A 27,389-nucleotide genomic window follows, 5' to 3' on the forward strand; every position below is an offset into this window, starting at 1 on the left:
CCAGTGGGAGGACGAGTAAACAACTGCAGGGACACAGTGACAGGCTACGATAGCGCAGAGTGCGGATCCCCAGCCGCTGTTCCGTCAATTGCGGCGAAGAAAGCGCTGTTCGGACGATGTTGGGCCTTTGGGCGGAGATAGTCTCTGGCGGACTTATCCGTGCCTGCCTTATTTGTCGGCCGGTACTAACAGTACGAAATAGTAGAATTGTTCTTCGAGATCGAGGCAAATGCTTATAAACATGGAAAAGATCGCCCTCGGCCCCGTCGTACCCCAAGGAAACCCCGAGCACTGGAATCTGGAATCTGGACCACTGTGACCTATACCCACTCTGATCAGATTTGAAAACGGACGCTTTGCTGGACGACGTAAGCTGACACTCTGGCGGTGAACATGCCTACATTTCTAATCAAGAATAAAACAATGTTGTCGTCTGCTGTCTCTGCTGTGTCTGGTAGTATGAGCTTGAAGTCTTTCTCGTACATGCCCGCTCGTCATATCATGTTCTTTGGATCACTGGTGACGATATCGCATTTGACTCCAGCTCCGACAGTCTGCCGACAGTGAAACAGACGGCTAGCAACGCATTGTAAATCGTCAAGATTTACGTGTCGCAACAGCCCGGACCAAACTCTCGACAATGGACGCCCAAGATCACGGTGCGACGCAGTTGTGGGTAGAAGACGCCTTTGTTGCGAAGCCACCAAGACCGACTACACATTGCCGACAGACCTGGTCACCTACAGAGTGATTGTCAGAGGCACATAATTACTGTCGCAAAGGAAACTAAATAACGAAAGTGTGCATTGGCATGAGCTGGCATGGATGGTGTCAAAATTCTGTCCATTCTACTGCTACCCAATGGACAACGTCAATATCACATTACCAGCCTACACCTGTTATGAAGAAAAGAAAAGGAGATACGGCACACCGAACATTATGTACACACACACAGGAGTCCACGCCGCCTACGCTCACGCCGAAAAGGCACTCGAAAACACGCCCACGACGCCCATAAAGTTGCCATAGTTGGTCGACGACGACGCGTCGGCCACGGGCGTGCCCAGGTAGTCGACCATGTACGTGACGCCCGTGGTGACGAGGCCAAAGATGGTGACCTTGGCCGTGTCCTGGATGCTGACGAGGGGCGTGGTCTGGCAGCCGTAGGGCTCGCAGCCGGACTGGTCGTTGTTGATGAAGAAGGAGTAGTGGCCGGCGCCGTAGACGAGCGTGTTGGCCGTCGTGCCCGAGTACACGGCGCCCCAGCCGGACTGCTTGGCCGTCAGCTGGGGGTCGCCGTACGCCGCGTTGGTCGCGTACGGCAGCAGCGCGCCCGGGTTGGGCTGGTAGTAGGCCGTCTCGGACTGGATGAGGCCCATGACAATGTTGTTGCCGTTGTGCACGTGGAACTGGTACTGCGTGTGGTGCTCGGCGGCGACGCCCCAGAGCAGCAGGTTGGCGCCCTCGAGCAGGATGCCGCGGCCCGCATACACCGTAATCTGCGTGAGCGCCGCGTCGTCCGCGTCGTGGTCGGCCACCCAGAACCAGTTGTTCTCGAGGTACACGTACTCGACGCCGGCCGGCACGTAGAAGCTCATAAACGCCGCAATGCAGTTCGTGTTGAGGTTGCTGCTCGTCACCGTGACCGTCTTGTCGAGCGGGCAGTTGGCCAGCGAGAGCTCCGAGCCCGTGAAGCCGCCGACGCGCGTGTGCACGTCCCACATCGTCGCAAACTCGCCGCCGCCCGCGCCCGACAGGTTCCACTGGATCAGGATGGCGCCCGCCTGCGCCCCGCGCGTCGACACGATAAAGTCGCTGAGCTCCACGTGGCCCACCGCGCCGACCGCCGCGCCCACCTGCACGACGGGGACGGGGTGGTTGATGTCGGCAAACGCGGCGCCGCTCGACAGGATCACCGGATACGACTCGCCCGTGACGCGGGCGCCCGCGGGCACGACGAGCGTCGACGTCACGACGTAGACGCCGTAGTCGAGGAACAGCAGCTTGCCCGACGCCGCCGACAGGTCGAGGGCGGCCTGCAGTGCCACCGTGTCGTCCGTCGAGCCGTCGCCCAGCGCCCCCAGCGTGCGCGCGCTCAGCACGTCGGCCGCCGTCAGGCCCGCGTACGACGGCTTGTCAAACGTGTAAAAGTTGGAGCCGCTCAGCAGCGTCTTGGGCCGGCTGTAGCCCACGTTGCCCAGGTTGGACACAGCCTTGGTGCCCTCGTAGCCGTGGCCGTAGCCCAGCAGGCCGATCGAGTGCTGCGCGCCCGACAGCACGACGGGGCCCGCCGCCTGCTTGATGGCGTTGGTCACGCCGTTGAAGTAGACGTTCTCGGCAATCAGCTCGCCGGCCGCCGCCGGCGAGATGGTGCCGCTGGCCTTGGCGAACAGGATGGCCGTCTCGACGTTGTTGAACGTCGAGTCGAGCACGATGACGACGTCCGACACCACGTTGGACGGGTAGCCGGCCGACAGGTCGAGGCCGACCTTGCAGTTGTTGACCGTCAGGCCCTGGTACGTCCACGACCAGTCCCAGACCTGGCGCACGGCCGTCTGGCAGCCGTTGAACGTCAGCTTGCGCATCGTGTACTGCTGGTTGCCAAAGTTGAGGCCGTACAGGCCGCCGTTGAACGTCAGCTCGCTGAGGAACCCGCCCGACCCCTCCTCGGACCACACGCCCTGGTGCTGCGTGTTGCTCGCCGTCGACATGTCAAACACAATGTTCTGCAGCGACGTCGCCTGCCCCGTCGACCAGTGCACGCCCGCCAGCGGCAGGTCCGCCGGCGCGTCCGTCATGTCAATCACAAAGTTGCGCACCTGCCGCCAGAAGATGTTGACCGCCGTCCACCGCTCGTTCGGGTTGCCGTCAATCACCGCGTACGGCGTCTCGCCCACGCTCGCCCACGTGCTGGCCACCTTGATCGTCGGCGGGCAGTCGGGGTTGCCCACGAGCTGCGTAAAGTAGTAGTCGACAATCGGGTACGACACGAGGTACGTGCCGGCCGGGAAGTACACCAGCGCCGGCTGTGTCGTCGTCGACTGGCAGCTCGAGCCGGGCTCGCAGCGCCCGCTGTCCGTCGCCTTGGACGTCGCGGCAATGGCGTTGTTGATGGCCTCGGTGTCGTCTGTCACGCCGTCACCGATGGCGCCAAAGTCCTTGACGTTGCGGAACACAACATAGTCCTTGCCCTCGTACGGGGCAAAGCCCTGGTGCTTGATGTTTTCCAGGTAGAACGACGAGCAGGTCGATGAAGGCGACGCAGACGATGAGGACGACGAGATCGAAGACGAGGCGGACGAGGAAATCGACGACGAGACGGAGGCCGAAGAAGACACCGACGAAGAGGCCGACGACACGGCGCTGGAAGCAGACGAGGAGATGAGACTAGACGACGCCGAGGACGAAGCGGATGCGGAGCTGCTGGCAGAGGCCGACGCCGAGACAGAGGCAGAGCTGCTGGCAGACGAGACAGAGACAGATGACACCGAAGAGGACGAGGCCGAGGCAGAAGAGGCCGAAGCAGACGAGACCGAAGAGGCCGACTCAGATGCCGACACCGACGAGCCAGATGCACTCACAGACGAAGCAGAGGAAGAGGCTGAACCGGAAGCAGAGACACTGGCACTCGACACACTGGAAAAGCCAGACGCACTGGAAGAAGCACTCTCGGAGGCGGACGAGGCGGATGATGAGGCTGAGGAGGCAGAAGAAGCAGAGCTGGAGGCCGCAGAGCTGGAGACAGAAGAAGCAGAAGCAGACTCGGAAGCGGCAGAGCTGGAAGCAGCAGAGCTTGAAGCAGCAGAGCTGGAGGCGGCAGAGCTGGAGGCGGCAGAGCTGGAGGCGGCAGAGCTCGAAACAGCAGAGCTAGAGGCGACATAGCTGGAGGCGGCAGAGCTGGAGGCGGCAGAGCTGGAGGCGGCAGAGCTCGAAACAGCAGAGCTAGACGCAGCAGAGCTCGAGGCGGCAGAGCTAGAACCAACAGAGCTGGAGGCGGCAGAGCTAGACGCCGAGCCTGAGCCAGAGGCGGAGACAGAACCGGAGCTCGCACTGGCACTGGCACTGGCACTAGCACTGGCACTGGAAGCAGCACTGGAAACAGCCGACGAGCCAGAGACAGAGGAGCTAGATACGGAGGAGCTGGAAGCAGCAGAGCCCAAGACGGCGGAGGACGAACCGGAAACGGCAACCGAAGAAGACGAAGACGCAGACGCAGAAACAGATGGCGACGCAGACGCAGAACTAGATGCCGAGCCAGATGCAGATGCAGAGGACGAGGACGAGGCGCTTCCCGAAGCAGAGACAGAAGAGCTACCCGGACCGCTGCTGGAGACGACTGAACTGGAGCCGGAAGACGAAGCTGAAGCCGAGCCTGACACGGAAGCTGAAGCAGAAGCCGATCCGGATGCGGAAGCAGACGAAGACGCGGCGCTGCCGGAAGCAGAGCCAGATCCAGAGACGGAAGCAGAGGCGCTACCTGAAGCGGAAGCAGAGGCGCTACCTGAAGCGGAAGCAGACGACGAGCCGACAGAGACCGATGCGGAGGCAGACGCAGAAGCAGACGAGCCGGCGGAGCCAGGGGCCGAGTGGGAGGAAGACACGGAATTCGAGGGCAAAGGCGAGCTTACGGCGCCAGAGCTGCTGGACGGGACGGCGACGCCAGAGGAACCGGAGGAAATAACAGACGAAGCGGAGGCCGAGGCCGAGGCCGACTGGGACGCAGAGACGGCCGACGAGCTCGAGATGACGACAACAGAGGAGGAGGAGGAGTGGGAGTGGCCGTGGCCATTACCACCGTTGCCGCCGCTGCCGGCAGAGGATGCGGCCGACGACAGTGACGACGGCGCCGACACCACGGCCGTACTGCTTGGCAGCTCCGACTCCGTGTCGACATCCGAGCAGGCGAGCGTGAGCTGGGGCGTGGGGCAGGTGGTGATGGTGCTGGTGACCCAGACGACAACGGGCGGTTTGCTGTGGGCGACGGTGGTGGCGGCGGACGCCAGGAAGGCCACCACCGAGGCGGTGGTGTAGCGCATAGTGGGAGAGAGAAGAACAAAGAAACAAGAAAGAGAAACAAAGAATGAGCGTCGCAGTTGGAGTGAACGAACGGACGATCAAATGATCTGCCTCACCTCGGACGAGGTAGGATGTGGATGGGTAGAGAACGACTTGGGGTGAGAGGTGGCGCTGGAAAACAACAGAAGAAGAGCAGGAAAGTAGAAAAAGGTAAGAAAAGGGCAGAAATGAGGCGCCCACGATGCTAATATACGACGCCAATAGTCTGCCCTCCATGTTTATGACAAACAGTCCATTCTAGGAAACGCCGGCGACAGAAACGGCAACGAGCGCGACGACATCGACTAAGATACGACATGGCTGTGACTTGAACTGGGACTGAGGCCATGGCGGGTCGGTTACCACTGTCGTATGGAGAGGGGAGGACACAGCCAACAACGGACAACTTTCCCACCAAATAAAGCATTACTCGTGCATCACAGCGGAGTGTATGTTGTGTCCGGCATAGTGTGGTTCTCGTTGGGTGAAAATAAGGTGTGGGTGGACTCAGGCCGGACTGGGGACGAGGTGGTTATTGTCAGGGTAAAAGTGGGCGTACGAATTAGACGTTGGAGTGAATGTGGATGTGCAATAAAGTTTTGACAGTGGCAGGGGTCGGGGTTTGACAAGAAGACATGCCCTGTTGAGGGACAACGACAGGGGCAGAGGAGACACGTCGAGGCGTCGAGTGGTCTGGCCATGATCATCGCTTTTGCCTTATGGCAAGTGTTCCTGGAAAAAAACGTGGAGATCAGCACTGGAGAAAAGAAAAATGGCAGACTTTGTTTGCCATGTCGAACAGAGATTTGGGACAACAAGACGGGAGATGGGCATCGCAACAATGGCATACAGGACGCAAGGGAGGGCACAAATTCGCGCTGAATGGTAGGGGTCGTTTGGGAGCAGATGGTTATGGTTAACACTGATGCCGAGTCGATCCTGAGAAGGCGTTGAATAAGAAAACAACTCTTTTTATTTAGGTTCGACGTTTGACATCCCCGTAGGACGGCCGCAGACCAAAGACTACAGACCACCGCCGCAGGAACAGAGGAGATGGGTGTACACCCGACTTCACGATGGGAGTGAAGGAGAAAAAAAAAAGGAGAACAAAGAAAACGGCGAGGAGACGCGACCCAAATGGAGTGTGCCAATGGTCTGTCAGGTACGCCAATCAGCACGCGATGGACCACACCATCTTCCTTCGTATGCTCATTTTGGGAACAGCGTCAGGGGTGTCATTTTAACCTACCCATGCAGGTGGGGGAACAGGCGATGCCAAAGCAAAGCGACGGCCACAGCAGAGGCTCTTCAAGGGCAGGACGGAAGACATGCACAACAGGTGCGCTGAGGCCAACCGGGTGACGAGAGGCTGGAGGTGTCGAGTAATTAAACTCTGAGAAAAAGAAAAGGCACGTCTGTGCCGCAGAGACGGCGACAATGAGACGACGCGGCAAAGAGGCAAAAGGCCGACAGTGGCTGGAGATGTTGACGCAAGTACTCCGCGCGAGTACGCCAACTAATGAATTGCACGCAGACGAGGAAAGGCGAGTCCGTTGACTTTCTGCTTTGATTTCGACGTCTGTTGGTTTGTCACGGATCGTAAACATTCCTTCCACCACACCGTTGTCCTGCCCTATGTGAATCCAGTGTGCTGTACGACAACCGGACCAACCTCCACGGGATGCAAAGACCATTGACGGCTCTGTCCACGGCGTGCTTCGTCATTCTCTGCGTCACCTTTCCCAGCCGCCACAGCCGGTGCCCCCTGCCCGCTCTGTTGGCGCTAACAGGGGCAATTTCCAATGCATCACCCTAGCGCCGCAGGCACCAACGGCACCCCAATAACGGGGCAGCCCACGCCACAATCTCGCACGCCATGCCGGGTTGGGCCATTTCTGTTGTGCCTGTTCTTGGCTTTGCCATGCGATGCCGTCCAGCCGAACGGGGGTTCTGCAAAGACAAAGATCACCGCTCTGCGAACCCCGGCTGCGCTTGCTTTCGGTTGTGGACGGTGCCGAACGCTGCCAGGATGGACGGCCGTTGCGCAGGACTTTGGCCCGAAGCCGCCGCAACGTCGCTGTCATCGACCGGTCAATGTCCCGTTCAACGGCACATCAGCCATAGGCGGAATGCCCGCGACTTGAGCAAGTGCTTGTTGTTTGATCGGCTCTTTGTGTGCGAGCGCGGCTTTGTCCTGCTTCGTCTGTTTCGTCTGCGTCGCCTGGTGCTTCAAACGAAAATGGCCATCTCTTTCCTAGGGAGAGTGCGTCTCCGTCTCCGGCAGGTCGATGCCCAAAGCAAGAGCAATCTGGATTTGCTCTCGAATGAATGCCTTGCTCCAGAGCGCCACCTGCTCCTCGTCGAGAACGCCTTCACGCAAGGCATCTTCCAGAAGGACCTGCCAGAGCAAAGGCACATGTACGTCGTAGCCTGCCTCGATGGGGTCCAAGCCCGGATCCTGTGGTGGTTCGCCACCAAATATCTCGCGGAGGGCACCTGCGGCCCGAATGCCGGCAAGGATCTTGTGGACGCCAAATTGCAGCTGTAAAAAATACTCGCTGGGGAGAGGATACGTGTCGGGGTCGCTTGTCAGCAGTTCATAGACGTCTCCATGTCGAATGGGAGGACACTGGTCACGACGGTAGTCACTGATACCGCCGTATTTGGCATGATTCCAATCGTCTGCGACAAAGCAGCTGTTTGTGCCGTCGTTGTCATCGTTCTGGTTGAGCCAAACCAGCTGCACATACATCCCTCGTTCCGGTGGCGCTGTCGGGTGCTGAATCGGTCGCAGCGCGAACCGGAACCGGTCCCACATGACATGCGCATGCGCATTCAAAGGGAGGATGTTCCTGCTCTCGGCCCCAGCCACGACGAGCTCCTCAATGTCCTTCATGGGCCAAAAGTGACGGAGATAACTCCATGTTTCGGATAAATCGGCTCGTTTCGCCCTCACGGGGACGATGGGCGCTCCCCGGGGGTCAATGGAGCCAGAAAGAAAGCAGCGGTTGTTGTACCAAGTCGGAACTCGTCTCTGCGCCACACGGTCGACAACCTCGCCTGCCTGATGGCTTTTTTCCAACCAGCCGCGGGCACAGCTGTCGATTCGTGAACGTAGCACGTCAAAAATATCAGCATAAAACTGCCGCATGTTGTCTTGCAGGGTGCCTGTCAGGTTATGAACCTGGAAGATGAATCGTATATATGCAACAGTGAGTTCTGGGATTCGGACGCTGGGATTCGCCAGAATGCCAAGAAGAGCAGTCCGGGCCAGTCTTTGAGACGCTGGCAGTTCTATATCTTCGTCGTCTGCGCGAGGCCGACGTTCTTCTCCCTTTGCTGTAAGAAACTCGGTGAAGCCTTTTCGAACGTCATCATCAGTGAGACTGTTGCCATCGTCCTTGCTGGCGACGATTGCTTCGCCGCGTGCTGTCGTTGACGGTGGATCTTCCCGGGGATCCCAGTTGATAGGGCGATTTCCAATGAAGTTGACGCTGATGTTCATTTTGATGAACAGATTCCTGCTGTCTTGGAAACAATTAGCTACCTGAGGCCGATAATATCACGAATTTCAGATGGTCATAGACGTAAAGATACATTGTGCAGGGGCTGACTGACGGTGACGAAGGGATACTTATCAACATCCAACGTGGAATAACTGTTTGGGTCCCGTGGCGACAGCGCTCAATGTATGGAATGGGACTGTGGATTGTGAATGTGAAAAGAAAGATTCGTTTGGGGGGTCCCTAAATGCCCCAAAATCCAGTCAATCTGGCACCTTCCTAGATCTGATCCAATACCCGGTCGTGCCTTCCTTTCACGGAGCGAAAATGCCACCGGAGGCAACTGATGCATCAGCATCCCAACACGCTTTTGATAAGAGAACAAAGATGACTAATAATTGCCTGGATTTAGATATATTTAATTGTCCATAACCTATTGAGCAAGTTCCACGTGACAAGACTGCTGGACGCTCTTCGCCGTGAGCTAGTGTGTGGATAGTCAAGACCCCCTACTTTATCGGTAGCCCATACTAATAACACGATTACTCGAGACACCTGGTAAACAAACAAGTAGTCCAAATCTCTCGACAATTGTCGGGATCTGATGAGAATCTTGACGAAAGTGAGACTGCCGACGGCCAAAACATGACACGTTTTTGGTGCAACCACTGGAAACGAGGTGATAGAAGCCGGTCAGACTGGCCTATCTGGATGTGGTCCAATTTGTCTTACAAACGAGGACAAACTGAGTACTTCGTGCTACTCCGTCCTGACTTGTCTTGGACACGAATACAATGGGCCCCTTTGACTTTATTTATCACGAATTTAAGCGTACTCTCAACGTCATAGTCATGCTGCGGATGTCCACGTGTGCGGGACCTTCCAACAAAGCATGCCAAATACTACAGAGAGCAGCACTGCTGTTCCCCGCACAGTGAGGCCATTTGAAGCCCATATACCACTGGCCGACAAGCAGCCTTTTCTTTGTTGGTGATCACCCGTTTTTATATTTTGTCTTGCTTCCTAGCTAGGCGTGGCTCTCTATCGATTTCTCGGACAGCAACCAGTTTCCTTTTCTGTCCTCCCCGTCTACCAAGGCCGGTTCTCCAGGAACCGTGCCATGTATGGAAAGCACTGGCATCACGTCGTCTCTCATCCACCGTACCGCGTCTCTGTCTTCCCTGCTTAATCCGAAAACGGCACCTTGACATCCGCCTCGGACAGCAGCTCCCGCTCCTCGGGCGGCGTCAGCGGCGGCGTCTCCGTCTTGCTCTCGTTGCCGTCATCGTGGTCATGGCCGTGGTCGTGACTGTGGTGGTGGAGGTGGAGGCGGTGTCCCTCGCCCGGGTTCACCGACGTGTCCCGGAAAATGTGCGGCGTGTACGACCCGGGCGTGCCGCCTGGCGCGGCGGAGGGCGTCTTTGTCGTCGTCGCCGCCGCCCCCGCACCATCCGGTCCCACACCGGCAATGCCCACGTAGTCGGCCGATCCGTAGTCTGTCGCCACCGACCCAAACACGACGCGGTCTGGGCCGGGGTTGTGGCGGCCCTTGTACGGGCTGCCGTCCAGCAGGATGGGGAACTCAAAGATGGGCCCGCGGGCGTGCTTGCCGGCCGACGCAGGCAGCGGGTACGTCTTGTAGGCGTGGGGGAAGTTGCCCTCGCCAATCTGCTTTCCTTCCTTGAGCAGGCTGAGCGCGTGGCCGATGGCGTCATTAATCTGGTCGCGCGTAAACGTGGCCTTGTGGCTGGCCTCGGAGAAGGAGGGGGAGTAGTCTAACGTGTTAGCAGGCATCTGCATGGTCAAACGAAGGCAAACGAGACGTACAAATGATGTGCTCGGTCATGGTGACGGTAGTTGGGTTTCTAGTTTTTGAGCTGTTGGATTTTGTGGGCGATCCTGTTGGGAATTGGCAAACTGATACTGTGTTTTGAGTCTGTTGATGGAGAAAAAAGGGTTCCAAACAATGACAAAAAGAGGCCTGTCTCAACAGGTTCCATGGCCTTCTTTTATACACGTCAAGGTTGCACGGTTCCTCCCATCCGCCAAGGGTGCTGCGTGCGAGGTCATTGAGCTCAATTATGAGCACTCCTTCTCTCGTACGACAGTTCTTTTCGAGAATATCTTGCTTGCCCGCGTGTCCGTTTCACCCACTACCGCCTGCCACTTAAGTGACAACAGAAGCCGGTTGGATGTAATGACGTGATGGCTTTATATGTGTACCAATGTACCAGTGTGCCTGAATTCGTCATGTATTGTGATACCTTGTGCTGTTTCAGGATCTGGAGAGAGTGGTCGCCGACGTTGAAACAACAAACACACCAGCAAACAAGGTTCATTTCTGTGCCTGTCCTCCGTGTCCTTTTACTGTTGTTGGCGTATCACTCTCGTTTTGTCGTTGCCTTTGTGATGCATGTGCGTGTACCTGTTCTCGACTCTCACAACAACAACAACGACTCTTTGCCTTCTGGCCTCGTGTCATGTCCGCTTGTCCGTCAGCACAAATATCCACATATTCGCCTGTCTTTCTATCCGCCTGTCCGCTCTTCTGCCTGGCTGTCCAACGCCACGCAAGCATTTGAGAAACAATGCCACGCACGTAGCTGTAGAGCGTCACAAGATGTACTTGTGCGTCCTTTTCTGTTACGATGTTACGACATGATGCTGTCATCGTCCCCGTATTCCCGTAACCGTTATAAGATACAGTCACCAAACATGTACAGACCCTTGTCACGGCGTGCATGAACGTCAGAGGACAACATGACTCCAGTGACCCGTACCTGGTAATGACATGTGATCATGCTGTCTCCGGCAGGATCGTAAACGGCGACTTGGAACTGGAGGAGCAAATCAAAAAACCAAGCAAACCACACATCAAAATTGGTACTGAGTCGATGTGCAATGTGCAAACTTCCTTTGCGGGCATTGTACTACCAGAAAACGGACACCCACATAGTGCCTTCGTAATGCGGCACGGGATAGCATCAAAAGACGCAATATATGCGAGCAGGCATACAGTGAAATCTACAACGTGATCAAACAACACAAGTGTTACTGCGTCCTGTCCATTCATCTCCATCCTTACAGACCATTCTTTTCCGTTCGTCTCGTCGTCCTCTTTTATTGTAATTCGTGTGATACTTATGCGAGCTTACCGGTGCTACTCTTTGCAACTTAAGTCTCCATCAGGCACGAGAGCGAAAGAAAGCCAAGGAACGAGCGTGGTGGCCCAATATACTACCAGAAAGCCCCCACCGGGGATTTGCTTCTCTGGGCGTGGCACCTGCACCGTTCCGGCTCCAACCTGCTTGGTGGACGTGTCATCGAGTGCCCCATTGTGCGCGCCTGTGCCCGTTATGCCTCCAGAACAGCCGCAGAGCCTTCTTCTAGGCCAACATCGTATGTCGAACTGGGTGGCAAGGTATGCTTGACTGTATCTCTTAGCATCTTAATTCGAGGTGGTAATCAGATGTGACTCATGGCGCCCATCTATATGTAGTCCTTTCCTCGGTTCTCTCTGGCAATCTCGGCCACTTTCTGCACGTCTCCACCTCTTTCCCTCTCCTCTCACATCACCGGTTCCTCTTACTTGTTTTTACACATTGCCAAAGACGCCTTAAGACCACCAACTGTGTCAAAGCATCGTGCCCTACTTGCTCCTCCAGTGGGGAGGATATTCACGCGCCTCCACAAGCAGCGCGCCGTCGATGAAAGAATCCTATGAACAAAGGTTATGTGAGGCGATGCCGAATTGAGCACTGTGCAGGTCTTGACGTGGCACAACCCACATTTCCGTTTTGAATGATATGGGCTGCATGGTATTTTTATATGGTGTGGCCGAGAATCGATGGTAGGCATTCCGTCCCGCGTTGACCTGGTTTCTACCATGTACGAGGGCATTCACTAACAGATTGAAACATGGCATGGGCCTTTGTTTTCAGAATTGAGGCGAACCTAGACCACTTTTTTATGCAGAGACATGCAGGATGTGATAGGCAGCAACGCGATATACAAATTGCTGGCTGCCATGCCTCGAGAACGTGGGGGGAACTGCGCAGGGTGGGTTGCATGGGCAGGCTGCTAATGAGGGGCGGAAACGAAAGACAAACCATTTTTTTCGATCAAGGTCTCTTCAGTATTGCCATAAATTGTATAAAGATGCCGCCATGCCGTGAATAAATCTACAGACGAAAAAAAAGAAACAGAAGGAAAGGAACACAAGAGACATCCAGAAGTATACGACTCCAAACAAGTCTGTTTTCGTTTTATAATTGTCCTCCTATTTCAAGATATTATTCTGCGACGAACACGGCCTTGATTCATCTACAGCGGGTGGTCAATCGTTTTCTACCCCCCACGCCCGCCCTTTCTCCAGCTCCTCCACAAGGTAAGACCAACCACCCCAACTTCATACCATGGTTGGCAGCCAAGGTCTTAACTACCAAATCCATCAGCATCGCTAGCGAACAAAATACCACGAATGCATCAATTCTTCTGCATTTGGCAATACTTTGGTAATGTGTACATATACCTTCCATCTCGCCAAAATCCAGTACAGAGTGTGTCACGTGACATCACAGATCCGTCCTTTACCAATAATTCGTAAGACACTTTTTCACCGACACAACAATCGCGCCTTCTTTGCCAAAACACAACCCACCGCCATATCGCCAACGATGCCACACGACGAGAGCATGACGACGAGAACTTATGAGATCATCGATCCTGATTCGGAGCAAGGTCGACAAGTCGTGGGTTATTGGTCCCAATTGCACATGGACCGTGGACTTCGCCCCCAGCTTGCTGATGTCTCGACTGTACTAGGACACGATGATCGGCTGTGGCATGTCAGGTATCGTCCATCTGACACCCTGCGGCACAATGGTGAAAAAATCCGTTGCCCAATGGCGATCCGACCCCGAGATGCGCAGCAAACAGATACGCAACGAAATTGCGATATACAAGCTGCTCCCTCAAAACCACCGACGCCTCTTACGTTTCTACGATTCATTTGATGATGGCGGTACCAATGTTTGGATAACCCTCGAGTATATGCCCAACGGGACGCTTGAAGACTACCTCCGCGGGTTTACGTATGAGGAGTCACGCGACGTGGAAGGGAAAAGTGGCGAGACGCAGGCCGACTGTAATGCTCGTATACGTCGCCGCCACGATTCGCTCCCGCTCCACCAACGTGCCCGTTTATGCCTCGAGGCCACGGACGCCGTGGTCCTGCTGCATGCTCACAACATTATCCACTCCGACATCAAGCCCGAGAACATGGGCGTCGACGCCAGCCTCGGCGTCCGGATCTTCGACTTTGGCGGCTCATCCTACGACGGCCAGCCCGTGCTGGGCCTTGAGAGCACACGGTACTTTATGCCGCGCGAGTCTTGGGACGTTTATAACGTGACGACCGATTGCTTTGCGCTGGGCTGTAGCATCTACCACATCGTCACAGGGTACCGCCCGTACGATGCACTGTCCGACGACGAGGTGGAAGCCCGGTACGAGCGACAGGCGTTTCCAGATCTCTCGGGGCAGACGAGAGAGTACGAGCCGAAACACGGCAAAGAAGGTGACACGGTCGGCATCAGCCCTGCAACGGGGCAGCTCTTGTTTGCAGACACGATCCGCAAGTGTTGGTTCGGTGAATTTGCGACGTCAGCCGATGTATTCGAGTCGCTAAAACAGGAGGTTTTGGCCACGTTTAACGACAAGGACCTGGCCTCTATCGAGACATCCAGCGGTATAACTCTACGACGGGATAATGCTGATGATGGTCAAAAGAGCACGAGCAAATGAGTTGGGTCGGATTGTAAAAGGCGTCGGCGTATGAGCGAACGTTTTGAACTGGGTAGTATGATGATGATATCTATACAGCGTAGCATGCCGCTTTTTCACGATTCGTTCACCATCCTATAAACTATGTGATGTAGCCTCCTATATAAACTACCCAGCTGTACTTGACCAAGAAGACATTCTGTTGATAGTCGGATGCCGCAGTCTGAGTGCGATTTCTACGTCTTTCAGAAGAGAGGCGGCCTCTCAGCAAGTTACCAACCAAGATATTGGCCTTCTGAGCAGCTTGTTGCAACATAACACGTAACACGGCACCGAGCAGTCTCAGGCCATGGTTTCAAGTCAACTACGTCCATAAGTACGACGACTTGAAGAAAAGGTCGCTCACGTATTAGACGAGTGGTGCTCCGAGAGGACATCAGGTCACTGTTGAATATATTATCATTTTCGCCCATCGACACAGCGAATCATTGCAAGCATATCGTATTTTAAGATGCCGTATTTTCAAGAAAAGAAGGAAGGAGAGAAAACAAATGAAAGCAGAAGTAGATAAAAACAAAACATTAACACTCTTGAAAATAAAATAAGACGCAAAAAAAAATTGCAAAGTAAACACCAAAAATTTCTCTCTCGCCGGGAATTGAACCCGGGTCCCGGGCGTGACAAGCCCGTATACTGACCACTATACTACAAGAGACTGAGTCATTACATGATTGATGACAGCCGGTGCGCTAAATCTGTTTATGTACTCTGCACAGCACGTGACCTGCACTCCAAGATCGGCAATAACTTGGGCCCATCTAAACTTAATTCCAGGCACCAAATCGTCAACACTCCCCCTGACAAACGAAGACGAAGCGCCTAGCTGCAAAAGCGACTGCGTCGGTCACCGCATTTGCCATGCCGCCAATTGCTCGTCTATTTTGTGTATTTCATCGTTTCCCAATTTTGTTTCTGTCAACTGGATGCTTGTCGTAGCCCGACACCCCGGCTGCCAGTCAAGGTCGCACCTCCACCCCGTTCTCGACCCCGTTTTTGGTTGTTTTTGTTTTTCGTCGTTTCGCACGTGGCGTGGCCGGCTCGGTTGTCAACTTCCTGCTAGCTTGGGGCTAAACTGGAAGGGCGAGGGGGAGACCGGACAACGGACGTATCAACGCCCGCAAGATGGCGCAGACCATATCCGATGAGCGCCCGTCCAAGACGGCCAGTGGGGAGACAAGACGGGGAATAGGAGACTGTGAGCTCATACAACCCTTAAATCCATGGCCATGAGTCCGTGGGTCCATGGGTCGGAGAGCCCCATGCATGCTATGGCGCTACAAAGTGGTCTCCAGACTCTCCAGATCCTCCAAGCTGCTGCAGATCCGGAGCTGATACGGAGGAGTGACGAGAGAGACAGGAAGAATAAAGGAATGAAACGAAGCGAGTCAACATGGGATCTCCACAACGTCTTCTCCGCATTGTTTGCCCCATCTTTACTGTTTTCAGTCTTGGTTCTGTTTCTTATGTGGTGTTCTCTTCTTATCGTGAATCATCTCCATCTCGACTATTCACTGCCAATGCGTTTTGGAACACAATTTGTTCATTATCTCGACATCTCATGATCGCATGATCGCATGATCGCATGATCGCATGATCTAGACCCCACGACAACACCATGTCCGACATAGCACGTCACCGACGACATCGGCGATGCCGCCGTCTGTTCAGCCACAACAGCCGGCCCAGCAGTCCGAGTCGACGACATCACAACACCCCCAGAAGAAACGCATCCGCGCCGTTGTCGCCTGCAGCCACTGCCGCAGCAAGCGGTCCAAATGCGACGGCATCCCAGGCCAGCGCACGTGCGCGCAGTGCCAGCAGCGCGGCATCGCGTGCGAAATGTCCGACGGCAAACGCAACCGCGGGCACTACAAGCCGCAGGCCGAAGCGCTGGCCAAGCGGGTGCGGCTGCTCGAAGAGGCCCTGGCCGAAGCGCGGGCCGCAAACCACGCCCTGTTGCGGCAGCAGCAGCTGAACCACGGCCAGCGCCGCAGTCACAGTTACAGTCGCAGTCACAATCAACCGCCACACGTCCAACAATTCTCCGCGTGGGAGCAAATGGACTTGGAGATGGATGACGGCGCATCCGTGGCGCCGCTGTCTATCTTTGCCATGCCCAACGACGCTGACATCGACGCATACAGCACGATGCTGTCCGTCGCCAACAATAACAACAACACCGCCACCAACACCACAACCATGGCCAAGTCGCAGGTGCCGCCATCGTCGATGCCACCGCCGCCCGCCCACAATTTTTACATGCCCAACACGGTGTACGCACCGTCGTACACGTCGTCGTACACGTCGTCGCACATGGTGAACCAGAGTGCGAGCAACGTGATTCTTGGCGGCGGTCGCGAGCGCGCTCTGTCGCATCCATCGCAAGCCCCATCCTGTGCGCCCTCGCACGCACAGATACTCGCCCCAAGTCATGAACAGGGTCAGGGCCACGACCACAGTATTTCCTTGCCGCGCGCCACCGTTGAGCGAACAGCACCGGCTGCCACCACGGCTGCCGTCGCGGCCACGTTTGCTGCAGCTGTAGCCGCCGCGCCGTTCCCGACGGTACGGCCCCGCGCTGCCTGCTGCGACAACCTGGGCCTGTCGCCGCCGCTCGTCGACTACCTGCTGGGCCTCTTCTTCCACCGCTACCAGATGATGATGAAGTTTGTGTCGCAACAAGACTTTATGACGCTGCACCAGACCAGCAACGGCAGCCGGCCAAAGTCGGCGGACAATGATTTCTACGACAGCATCGACGACGACCCCAGCAGCGGGCCCGTCCACCGCAAAGACTGCTGCCACAAGCACCGCAGCGCGCTCTTCTTGGCCATGCTGGCGGCGGGTCTGCGCTACTCGACGCGCCCGGACGTCACAGACCGCTTCCTGCGTCCAGACGGCGAGAACCGGCTGGCGACGGCGGCACGCCGCGCCGTCGAGACCGACGTCGGGCGCCCGACGCTCGCGACGGTCCAGACGGTCTTGATTCTGTGCGAGGTCGAGACGAGCCTCGACGACCAGATGACGGGCTACATGTACTCGTGCCTGGCGTCCAAGCTCATCCTGGAGATGGGGCTCGACCTGGGAGCGGCCTCGAGCAGCCGTGCCCTAACCGCCGAAGAGACTGCCATCCGGCACTGGCTCATCTGGGCCGCGTCGGTGCACGACCAGTTCTGGGCCGTGTTTTTGCGCCGGCCGCTCGCCATTAAAAACCTCACCCTGCAGCTGTCGCGTCTGGCGTGGCAATTTGCCGTCGGGGGCACCAGCTCGTCCAGCACGATGCCGTCGTCGGACGCCAGCAGCGTCGCGGGCCACGGCGAAGACGATCTGCGCGCGCCGTCGAGCTTCGAAGACGAGGTCAACGACGACTTGATGGACCTCATGGAGCTGGCGCGCCAGATGACCGACGAGCTGTACGGCGCCGGCAGTCCTTTCCAGAACCGCCCGGCGGCAGCCGTTGCCGCGGAGGCCGAGGCTGCCGCTGCCACCGCCGCCGCCGCCGCGGCTGCATCCACTTCTTCCGCTGCGGAGTTACCGTATGACGGCGGCGGGCTCCCGCACGCCTATCACCAGCATGCCGCCCAGCGCCACGCGCACAGCCAACGGCCCGACGTGGCCAGCCTCGATGCCCGCCTCAACCAGTGGTTCAACAGTCTGTCGGAACGCGTGCGCCAGGGGCCCGTCCGCGGCCACGACTGCTACCACTTTCTGTTTGTGCTGCACCTGCACTTCAACGCCACCAAGATCATTGTGCACCGCACCCGCGCCTTTCCGCCTCAGAAAACCCGCGGCGCGCCGAGCGGCTACCCCCTGCCGTCGCCCAACATGCCATCGCCGTCCCGTCGCGCGTCGAACGGTCGTCACCACGCCCATCCGCACAACCACAACCCCCCGGGCGACTACGCCGCCGCCGCGAGCATGGCCACGCTGGGCCACGCGTCCATTTGCATGGCCAAGCTGTTTGAGACGTTCCGGCGGCGCGAAGACATTCGCACGCTGCAGTGCACCGGCGTGCAGTGGGCCGCCATGGCGTCCGAGGCGCTGACCTGGTACATTGAGACGCTGCCGATGGACGGCGCCATCGAGGCCGTCGCCCACCTGCAGTCGCTGCGCCGCACCCTCAAGGACATGACGCGCACGTTCCTGCCGGCCGTCTACCCCTACGGCCGCACAAACCGCGCGCTTCTCCAGTTCCAGCGGCGCATAGACGGCGCCGAGTCGCCACCGCCAGTCGCCGTCAAAGGCAAAAGGGGGGGGCCGGCACAACCGGCGCAGGCGACGCCACTGCAGACGTCGGCTCCACCCCCACCCGCGTTCGAAACGGTCATGGCATCGCAGGCGTACGCCCGACAGGACACGCAGCAGAGCACGCAGCAGAGCATGCAGCAGAGCATGCACCAGGATTTGCACCACGCAGTGTTCCACCGCCTCGACGAGACGGCGTCCACGGTGCCATCAGTGCCGGACCTGTCGACGGCCGACACGACGGTGAGTACGGGCGCTGGCCCTCAGGCACAACATGCACCGCCGTCGCTGTTTGAGGCCGACGGCCGTGTCTCGGTCGTCTCCCTAGAAGCTGTCAAGGAGCTCGAGCAGCGACCTCCACTACAGCTAACCCAACACGAACAGCAACCGCACCCCACCATTGGCGGCATGCCTGCGGCAGGGACCTGGTCAGACCAAGATCCCTGGGACTGGGATGATTTGTTGGAGAGAGGGTAGACGGCACAATCGTGATTGTAACATACGACATGTAGCGATACGACTTAAATATGAATTTCATTGCAGCACCCACGTGGAGATGCCTACTTGGCTTCCTGACCCTCTGCCCCTCCGGCTTGTCTACAAAGTTGTGCTCGTCGGGCGATGCAGAGTTCACTTTCCGGGGAAGCGGTATCCGCTGTGACTTACACTGAACGCTGGGGTCTTGGCGCTAACGGCATTGGACCCACATAGTCATGCACGTGTATAGTCACGTGCATGCCACACCCGGCCCACAGTGGGGTAGGGCAGACCTGCTGGCCATTTTGTCCTCATTCGTTCTATGATATCGTCACCTCTCTCTCTGGCTTCCATCGTCGCCAACGACACTGCGCACGCACACCTCCCCACACCATCCACAATGCTCCCGACAAGGCCATACAGCTCCCTCAAGGGCATGCTGCCCAAAATTCACCACCCCCTGCCGCTCAACGAAAAGAGCCGCAAGAAGCTGCTCGACACGCTGACGACGTCGTTCCGCAAACATCTCGACCGCGAACACGGTCTGGGCGACGAACATGCCGAGTCATCCGTGGCGGCCGCTACGAAAACGGTGACGCAATCGTCCACCAAGTCCGCCGACGCCGCCACGGCAGCAACGCCAATTGGCACGCCGTCGTCGTCGCCACGCCACCGCCCAACCGACCGCCATCTCCGCGCCATCCTGTCCAACCCGCTCTTTACCTACGACCAGCTTGCCAGCCGCCCGAACCTGCGGTCCAGCGTCACCAAGGCCGTGCCAGCGGCAGCAGCGAATGCCCCGGGAATCCTGACGGCCGCCCCACTGTCGTCGGCGCTCGCTCACCCGTCCACCACCCATGCGGAGACCGCCCAGCGCGACCCCATGGACATCTTCGACTGGGCCGTCGCCCGCGGCCTCATGACCACGAAGCGCGCGGCGGGCTGTCTGCTGGCCAAGCGCCGCGAGGCCGTGCAGTCGTCGCATGCGCTGGCCAAGACGTTCATGGCGGACACGGGCGCGGGGCTGCGCGTGCTGCAGTGGCTGCGGGCGTCGGGCCTCGAGCGCGACCTGTCGTTTGTCGCCGACACGCAGTTCACCAGCGTGCTCGTGCAGTTTCTGGCGGCCGAGCCGGCCATGGAGGCCGTGGTGTGGCAGTGGATTGCGCGGCTCCAGCAAAACCAGGACGGCCAGGACGGCCCCGCACAGGTCGAGGTCCGCGCCCGCAACGCGCCCGCCTACCGCGTCGGCAGCGCCGCGTTCGTGCTGGACGCCCTCGTCAAGGCCAAGGCCGGCGGCGCCGACACGCTCGACGACGCCTACCGCACGATGAGCCAGGCAGCCGCCGACCTGCCCGCCGACCTCCCCGCGGCCACCGCCACCGTCCAAAACACAATCGTCTGGCCCTGGTTCGAGCTCTCGTGGCTGTCCACCCTCAAGGCCTGGAACCTCGCCGACCCCTCCCCGGCCCTGTACGACGGCTTCGCCCGCATCATGGACAGCGACCCGCGGCCCAGCGTCCTCATCGAGCGCGCCCACCTCGACCTGCGCCACCCGACCAAGCCCAGCCCCGCGCCCGCCCAGGCCCTGCTGGACAACGACACGCTGCTGACCAGCGTGCTGCGGCACCGCATGCCGGCGGAGCCGCCGACGGGCCGGCGGCCGGCGCACGCGGCCCGGATTGTGTCCATGGGCCTGGACACCGTGCGGCACCTGGCGTTTGTGGGGCAGTCGGACGAGGCGCAGCGCATCCTGCACCGGCTGCAGCGCAAGTTTGGCGAGAACATTGAGCAGCGGCAAGTGCGGGCGTGGGGTACACTGGCGACATGAGGAGGGCGTGCATCAAGCTCTTCTTGTCCTCTTGTACTCTTGTCCTCTTGTACGTCGCACGATACATGCAGCGTCCGGCCAGGCCCTGTCGCGCTCTCTGCCCCATGGCAAAACACATGCCGCGCAGAGCGAGGCCAGCGAGACACAGACAACATCTGTATTGTCCCTGCTTCTCTGCCGGCAACGACGTCGAGCATAGACTCCGTCACACCGTCTACACACCATCTTCACTCGACGAGGCCCTGTTCGCCCAGACGCACACGATGGCCAAAAATATTCCGTCCAAGGACGGCACCGGTCAACCGTCTCGCACTGCTCATTGCAGTTCTTGTATATTACGACACGCTCATTCCTTTTATTTGCATTCCATTTTGTTTTGCACAGTGCATATATCCTCTAGCCCGTCCCGCCACCATGAAATACATTATTATTTTTTACAGTACAAATCTTTAGTCATGTCTCGTTTTGTTGTCTCGTTTCATCGTGCGCCGTATTCTCTATTCTCACTTATCCTCCCTCACAGACAAGAACAAGATCGAACGCTTCGGCGCAAGTCGCAAGCCGCCGCTGCCGCTGCCGCCCAGCTTGGCATACCACGGCCGCTTGCGGTCGGACAGGCCTGGCGAGGTCGACGTGGACGTGGATGGCGACGCGGATGTGGATGATGCGGGCGACCACGACATGCGCTTCCGGGCCGATGCGACGGGACTGGTCATCGCCGGCTGGTTGTCGTCGTCCAGCCCGAGCCGCAACGCATGCAGGTTGGTCAAAAAGAGCGACGCGGGCCGCGGTCGTCGTGCTCGCGGCAGTATCTCGTCCATGTCGTCCATGTCGTCCATGTCAAAGTCGTTCATGTCGAACCCTTTTTCGCCGCCCCTGCCCAGCCCCATCTCGTGAAAGACCGACTGCCGGTACCGCGGCACCTTGTCGCTCTCAAACGGCAGCGGCCTGTGCAGTCCTTCACGCAGGCGATCGGCGGCGTTGCGCCAGTTGAAGGCCGGCCGAACGGGGACAGTCAGGCGTTCCGTACATTGTGCGGTCACGGCGGACATCAGCGGCGGCTCAGGTTCCGGCGTGTGGGCCGTGATGCTGGCCGGGATGCTGGCCGGAATAGGGATGGGCACCGGGGCCTTCACCGGAGCGTTGCAAGCGACAACAATAGGGCCCGTGGCGAGCGGCTTTGGCTGAGAAAGGACGGTGCAGGACATGATCGCACGGGTTGGGATACGACAAGGAGGCGGCAGAAGTCTCGCGTTATGACAAGTAGAAAGACATTGACGTGGGTGAAACTGAAATCTGAATATGGTGTACAAAAAAATCACGATAGCTACTCTTCACCGAGGCTCGTGGGAATGGTCGCAGCATTTATGCTCTTCTCGTGAATATGGCCAGTCGCCCAACGTCAAAGCACCTTGGTCTCCGACGTCACCTATAGCACACTTCATTATAGCAATAAAGATGCAATAGGGGATTCTAAAAGCCAAGGACACGGTGAGCCGGGGTAGGCAATTGGATGTATTGGCTGGCTAAGTAGCCATTCCGCCCATTTTGCCTGCTCAACATGCCGTCCTTTGGTTGAGACACTATTTTGATCGCAATGACATCCAAGCAGCCAAGGGAATGATCCTGACAATTACGACATTGATGCGAGGATACGAATGAAACACATTCCCATCTCCATGTCTACCTCTTCCCAGAAGATGCGTTTTCATGGCGACACCTTGGGGCACTGCGTCTACAATGGAAAGGACTCCTCCTGCGTGACGACAATAGACAAAGAAATCGGTGCAATGACATCTCACCAGCACAAGTGGACGCCGAATAAGTCTATGCATGGTGATACTTACCGTTTCGAGGGAGTAGTAACAGTGCAGAGAGGGAATGGAAAGCCGGGTCATCAATGGACCACCTAAAGATGGTATTCGCAGTACCAACGATCGTGATTTCATCGAGGCATCTACAGGCAAAAGACTGCGGCTCAATTGGCGAGTGATGAAAGAAGGTGAGTGGAAGTGGGAAACCATACGATAGGTATTATTGGTCCGTCTATTACTATGATATCATGGCACGGCTGCTGGCCAGATTCCCATTCCGGGGTAGTCAACTTGAGACGCGGCTCGAGGCACCAAATCAAGTTTTTATACGTGCATTAAAAGACGTAGCATTCGCTGTTGATGTCTCCAGCTTGGCCAGCGATTACAGCGATAACGGCCGCATTCGAAGAGGAATTGGCTCGTCAAAGTCAGGCACTTCAAAGAAGAGCTTAAGATCGTCAAAGTTATTCAAGTCTTCGTATTGTCAACTAGATAATAAGAAAATAAAAGTATGGTAACTTGCGTCGCCCCGTTTGCCAGGGAATTTGGTCCGTAGACCTCTAAGACGGGAATCATAACAAAGGAAAACTATCAAAGAAACAGTGAGAGAGTAAAAAGACAAGTAAAAGAAAATAACAAAATCAAAGTCAGATATCGCTACCTATTGATGAATGACGGCAACGCTCGTAGTCTGCACAACTACTGCATGGTGCTCGTCGTCACGCTCTTCTGCATCAGCGGCGGCCGGCCGGCCTCGACTGAACCGCCGTTGGCGCCGCCCCGACGGCGCCGGCCGTGCCTTGCAGCACCAATGGTCTCGTCGAAGAGGCCCAGGCTGCGCTTGGCGTACTTCCAGCCCTCGACAGCCAGCAAGAAGACGGCAATGCCGGCAAACACCAGGCCCCATTCCCAGGTGATGGGCCGGTGCTTCATGACCCTCTCGCCAATGACGGGGACGTAGACCAGGACGATGGGCGGGATGAGGCCGATGACGACGGAGAAGAACAAGAACTTGTTGGCCCAGAGGTCGGTGGCCACGTTGAGGGGGAAGGGGTGGGGGTTCTCGGGGTTGAGGCGGAAGAGCGAGCGGCGCATGTCCTTGAACTCCCAGGCGGACAGCAGAATGAGGTAGGTGAGCTGGACGAAGACGGTGGCGCGGGCGCGGAAGACGGCGTTGCAGCTGGGGGACCACTCGCGGTTGCACTCGTGGCCGAGCTCGCCGCCGTTGACGCCGTAGACGACGGCGACAAACGTCAGCAGCGAGACGGCGCCCATGACGACGCCGTAGATGAGCATGTCCCAGGTGAGCTGCCGCGTAAAGATGCCGCGGCCGTGCGGCGGGCGGTGCATGACCTCGATGGACGCCTTCTCCATGCCGAGGCCGAGGGCCGGCATGGCCGACGTGAAGATGTTGATCCACAGAATGTGCAGCGCGCTGACGGGGAAGACGGAGAAGCCGTCGGCGTCCTGGAAGGACAGGCCGATGATGAGCACGATGACCTCGGCAATGTTGGACGTCAGCAGGTGCAGCATAAACTTTTGGATGTTGTCAAACATGCGCCGGCCCTCGCGCACGGCCGCCACGATGGAGCTGAAGCGGTCGTCCGCCAGCACAATCGCGGCCGCGCCCTTGGCCACGTCGCTGCCGGAGCCCATGGCAATGCCGACGTCGGCGCGGCTCAGGCTGGGCGCGTCGTTGACGCCGTCGCCCGTCATGGCGCTGAAGGCCTGGCGGCGCCGCAGCGCCTCGATCATGCGCGTCTTGGTCTCGGGCGTGCAGCGCGCCACCACCCGCGGCAGCTGCGGCAGCGCGTCCAGCGCGGCGTCCGACAGCGCGTCAAAGGCCGTCGCCGGCAGCACCAGCGAGCGCGCCACGTCCGCCGGCAGCGTGCCCGTCACCGACGCGTCCGGCAGAATGCCCACCTCGCGCGCAATCGCCTCGGCCGTCGCCGGGTGGTCGCCCGTCAGCATGTGCACGTGGATGCCCGCGTCCGTGCACTCGCGGATCGACGGCGCCGTCTCCACGCGCGGCGGGTCGTAGATGCCCACGAGGCCCACGAAGACGAGGTCCTGCTCGACGCGCGCGCGCAGGTCCTGCTCGGCGTCGGCGCGCGCGCTGGGCGCAGCCGTGTCCTTTCTCTCCTTGTCGTCGGTGGCCTGCTCCCCGTCGCCCTCGCCCTCGCCCTCGCCCTGGAAGCGGCCGTTCCATGGCCGGTACGCAATCGCCAGCACCCGCAGGCCGAGCGGCGCAAAGGTGTTCATCTGCGCCAGGATCGTCTCCTTGTGCTCGTCCGTCATGGGCTCGCCCTCGGCGTCCTGGTCGTCGGGGGCCATCGACGTGCAGCGCTCGAGGATGCGCTCGACGGCGCCCTTGGTGAGCACGATGCTGTTGTTGGTGCGGGCGCTCTGCGCGCCCACAAAGTCGCCGGCCGGAACGTCCGCCGGCGCGTCGTAGACGACGCTCATGCGCTTGATGGTGCTGTCAAAGGGGAACTCGGTGCGCTGCGTCCAGCCGGCCGCCTCGAGCGCGCGCTTGCCCATGCCAAACCGCTGCGCAAACACCTGCAGCGCAATTTCCGTCGGCTCGCCAATCGACTGCCACTCGCCCGACTCCGGGTCCTGGCGCACCGTGGCCGCGTTGCAGAGCGCGCTGGCCAGCAGAAACGTGCGCAGGCCCGGCGTCATCCGCGCGGCCGCGGCGCCGTCGCCCGGCTCGTTGTTTGCGTTGTTTGCGTTGTTTGCGTTGTTTGCGTTGTTTGCGTCGTTTGCGTCGTTTGCGTCGTTTGCGTCGTTTGCGTTGTTCGCGTTGTTCGTTTTCGTGTCCGCCCTCGTCGCGTCGTCTTCCTGGACCGTGCCCGTCGTCGGGTCGTTGGGGTCCGTCGAGCCGTGCAGCGTCAGCACGCGCTGCCGCGGCAGCCACGCCTTCTTGACAATCATGGCGCCCTGCGTCAGCGTGCCCGTCTTGTCCGAGCAGATGTTGGTCACGCCGCCCAGCAGCTCCAGCGCCGCCAGGTCGCGCACCACCACGTTGGCCTGCCGCATCACGCGCGTGGCCTGCACCATGGTCATGATGAGCACAATGGCCAGCGACTCGGGGATGAGCGCGATGCCCGTGGACGTCGCGTACAGCACCACCTCGCTGTTGAGGTCGAACTTGTGCACGCCAAAGACGATGAGCGCAATCACGACGGCCAGCACAAACAGCGCGTACGCCAGGTACGTGAGGCGGCGCTGCAGCGGCGTCACGTCCTTGAGGCCGATGAGCTTGCGCACCAGGTCCCAGAGCCGCCGCGCGCTGCCCAGGGCCGCCTGCCGCGGGCCGTATTTGCGCACGTTCATGGACCGCCCCGGCTTGCGGCTGTGCTTGCCGGCCGACGCCGCGGCAATGCGCCCCACGGCCGTGTCCATGCCCGTCGCTATGACAATGCCGCGGCCGCGGCCCTTGCTGACGTTGGTCGACGCAAAGGCCAGGTTGATGCGGTCGCCGTCGGTCACGCGCTCGGCCTCGGTGGCCACGGCGCCCGTCGTCGGGTCCAGGATGCGGTGGTGCGTCACCTTGTCGACGGGCATCGACTCGCCCGTCATCAGCTGCTCGTCGCAGCTGAGGTTGACCGACTCAAAGAGGCGCGCGTCCGCGGGCACGGTGTCGCCCGTGCGCAGCAGCACGACGTCGCCGGGCACGACGTCGGCGTTGGGCACGACCGTCGAGTGGCCGTCGCGGACCACGGTGGCGCTGGGCGACGAGAGCGTGCGCAGCGCGTCCATTTTCTTCTCGGCGCGCGACTCCTGGTAGAAGCCGATGGTGACGTTGATGACGATGACGGCCGCCACGACGCCGCCCTCAATCACGTCGCCGATGCCAAAGGACACGCCCAGGATGATAAAGAGGACAATAATCATGGCATTGCAAAACTGCTTGATCAAGATCGAGTACCAGGGCGTCGGCTCCTGGACCTCGAGCTCGTTGCGCCCATAGTGCGCCTGGCGCTGCTTCACCTGCACGGCCGTGAGGCCCTTGTCGACGTCCGTTTCCAGCTGTTTGGCGACATCCTGGACGCTGAGGAGGAACGGGTGCTGTGTGAAGGATGGTGTAGGCATGATAAGGTGCAGAGCGTCGTGTAAGTGGTTGGTTCTGTGTTGTTGTTCGGTTTGGTCGTTTGGTCGTTTGGTGTATTCAAGTGTTCTCGCGGTGTTCCATCGAGAGGGAGTGGACAAAACGATTGGATAGCTTGATAAAGCAAAAGGAATGATGATAAGAATAGGATCTGGATATCCAAAACTCTTAAACGATGTTTGTATGTAAGAATGTAAAGAGAAAAAAAAACATTAAGGTTCCCAGATGTCATAAAGACGTGGCGAATGCGGCGTCTTTATATGTCTTGTCATCCCCCGCCCCCCATCCGTGAGAGAGATAACGAAAATGACCTTCTTCGTAACCTTCTTCGTAACCAGACAGTAAATACATCACAAAACGCTTGCCGAGCATCCATCGGGGCACGTCATCGCCCCTCGCCAAGCACCGTTGGTTCCGCAATAAGGGTGCAACCCGAACGAAAATGGAGAAAGCAGAGAAAATGGCGAAAATAGCAAAAGATAGCGACTACCGTCAACATCCCTTACAAA

At 58.4% G+C, this 27,389-nt stretch overlaps 8 protein-coding genes and 1 non-coding gene across 9 annotated transcripts; 3 read left to right on the plus strand and 6 right to left on the minus strand.

Moving 5' to 3' along the window:
- Nucleotides 1–974: 974 nt before the first annotated feature.
- Nucleotides 975–5,036, minus strand: SPBR_04041 (uncharacterized protein; the record flags this gene model as incomplete). Its single annotated transcript, XM_040762325.1, has 1 exon — nt 975–5,036. The coding sequence occupies one exon, from the start codon at nt 5,034–5,036 to the stop codon at nt 975–977; it is 4,062 nt and encodes a 1,353-aa protein (XP_040621662.1).
- A 2,273-nt stretch (nt 5,037–7,309) lies between these two features.
- SPBR_04283 (uncharacterized protein) lies at nt 7,310–8,560 on the minus strand (the record flags this gene model as incomplete). The annotated part of the gene is made up of 1 exon (XM_040762566.1): nt 7,310–8,560. The coding sequence occupies one exon, from the start codon at nt 8,558–8,560 to the stop codon at nt 7,310–7,312; it is 1,251 nt and encodes a 416-aa protein (XP_040621663.1).
- Nucleotides 8,561–9,743: 1,183 nt separating this feature from the next.
- On the minus strand, nt 9,744–10,404 carry SPBR_04450 (uncharacterized protein; the record flags this gene model as incomplete). Its single annotated transcript, XM_040762733.1, has 2 exons — nt 9,744–10,333; nt 10,386–10,404. 2 exons carry the CDS (start codon nt 10,402–10,404, stop codon nt 9,744–9,746), a joined length of 609 nt encoding a protein of 202 aa, XP_040621664.1.
- Nucleotides 10,405–13,388: 2,984 nt separating this feature from the next.
- On the plus strand, nt 13,389–14,363 carry SPBR_04355 (uncharacterized protein; the record flags this gene model as incomplete). Its single annotated transcript, XM_040762638.1, has 1 exon — nt 13,389–14,363. The coding sequence occupies one exon, from the start codon at nt 13,389–13,391 to the stop codon at nt 14,361–14,363; it is 975 nt and encodes a 324-aa protein (XP_040621665.1).
- A 622-nt stretch (nt 14,364–14,985) lies between these two features.
- Nucleotides 14,986–15,057, minus strand: SPBR_09485. Its single transcript has one exon. It is a non-coding gene; the product is annotated as a tRNA-Asp (tRNA).
- A 995-nt stretch (nt 15,058–16,052) lies between these two features.
- On the plus strand, nt 16,053–19,124 carry SPBR_04066 (uncharacterized protein; the record flags this gene model as incomplete). The annotated part of the gene is made up of 1 exon (XM_040762350.1): nt 16,053–19,124. The coding sequence occupies one exon, from the start codon at nt 16,053–16,055 to the stop codon at nt 19,122–19,124; it is 3,072 nt and encodes a 1,023-aa protein (XP_040621666.1).
- Nucleotides 19,125–19,524: 400 nt separating this feature from the next.
- Nucleotides 19,525–20,952, plus strand: SPBR_04246 (uncharacterized protein; the record flags this gene model as incomplete). The annotated part of the gene is made up of 1 exon (XM_040762529.1): nt 19,525–20,952. The coding sequence occupies one exon, from the start codon at nt 19,525–19,527 to the stop codon at nt 20,950–20,952; it is 1,428 nt and encodes a 475-aa protein (XP_040621667.1).
- A 503-nt stretch (nt 20,953–21,455) lies between these two features.
- Nucleotides 21,456–22,160, minus strand: SPBR_04440 (uncharacterized protein; the record flags this gene model as incomplete). The annotated part of the gene is made up of 1 exon (XM_040762723.1): nt 21,456–22,160. One exon carries the CDS (start codon nt 22,158–22,160, stop codon nt 21,456–21,458), a length of 705 nt encoding a protein of 234 aa, XP_040621668.1.
- Nucleotides 22,161–23,465: 1,305 nt separating this feature from the next.
- Nucleotides 23,466–26,864, minus strand: SPBR_04061 (calcium-transporting ATPase; the record flags this gene model as incomplete). The annotated part of the gene is made up of 1 exon (XM_040762345.1): nt 23,466–26,864. The coding sequence occupies one exon, from the start codon at nt 26,862–26,864 to the stop codon at nt 23,466–23,468; it is 3,399 nt and encodes a 1,132-aa protein (XP_040621669.1).
- Nucleotides 26,865–27,389: the final 525 nt, after the last annotated feature.

Source organism: Sporothrix brasiliensis, assembly GCF_000820605.1.
Source record: "Sporothrix brasiliensis 5110 chromosome Unknown Cont16, whole genome shotgun sequence".
NCBI classification, from domain to species: Eukaryota; Fungi; Ascomycota; class Sordariomycetes; order Ophiostomatales; family Ophiostomataceae; genus Sporothrix; species Sporothrix brasiliensis.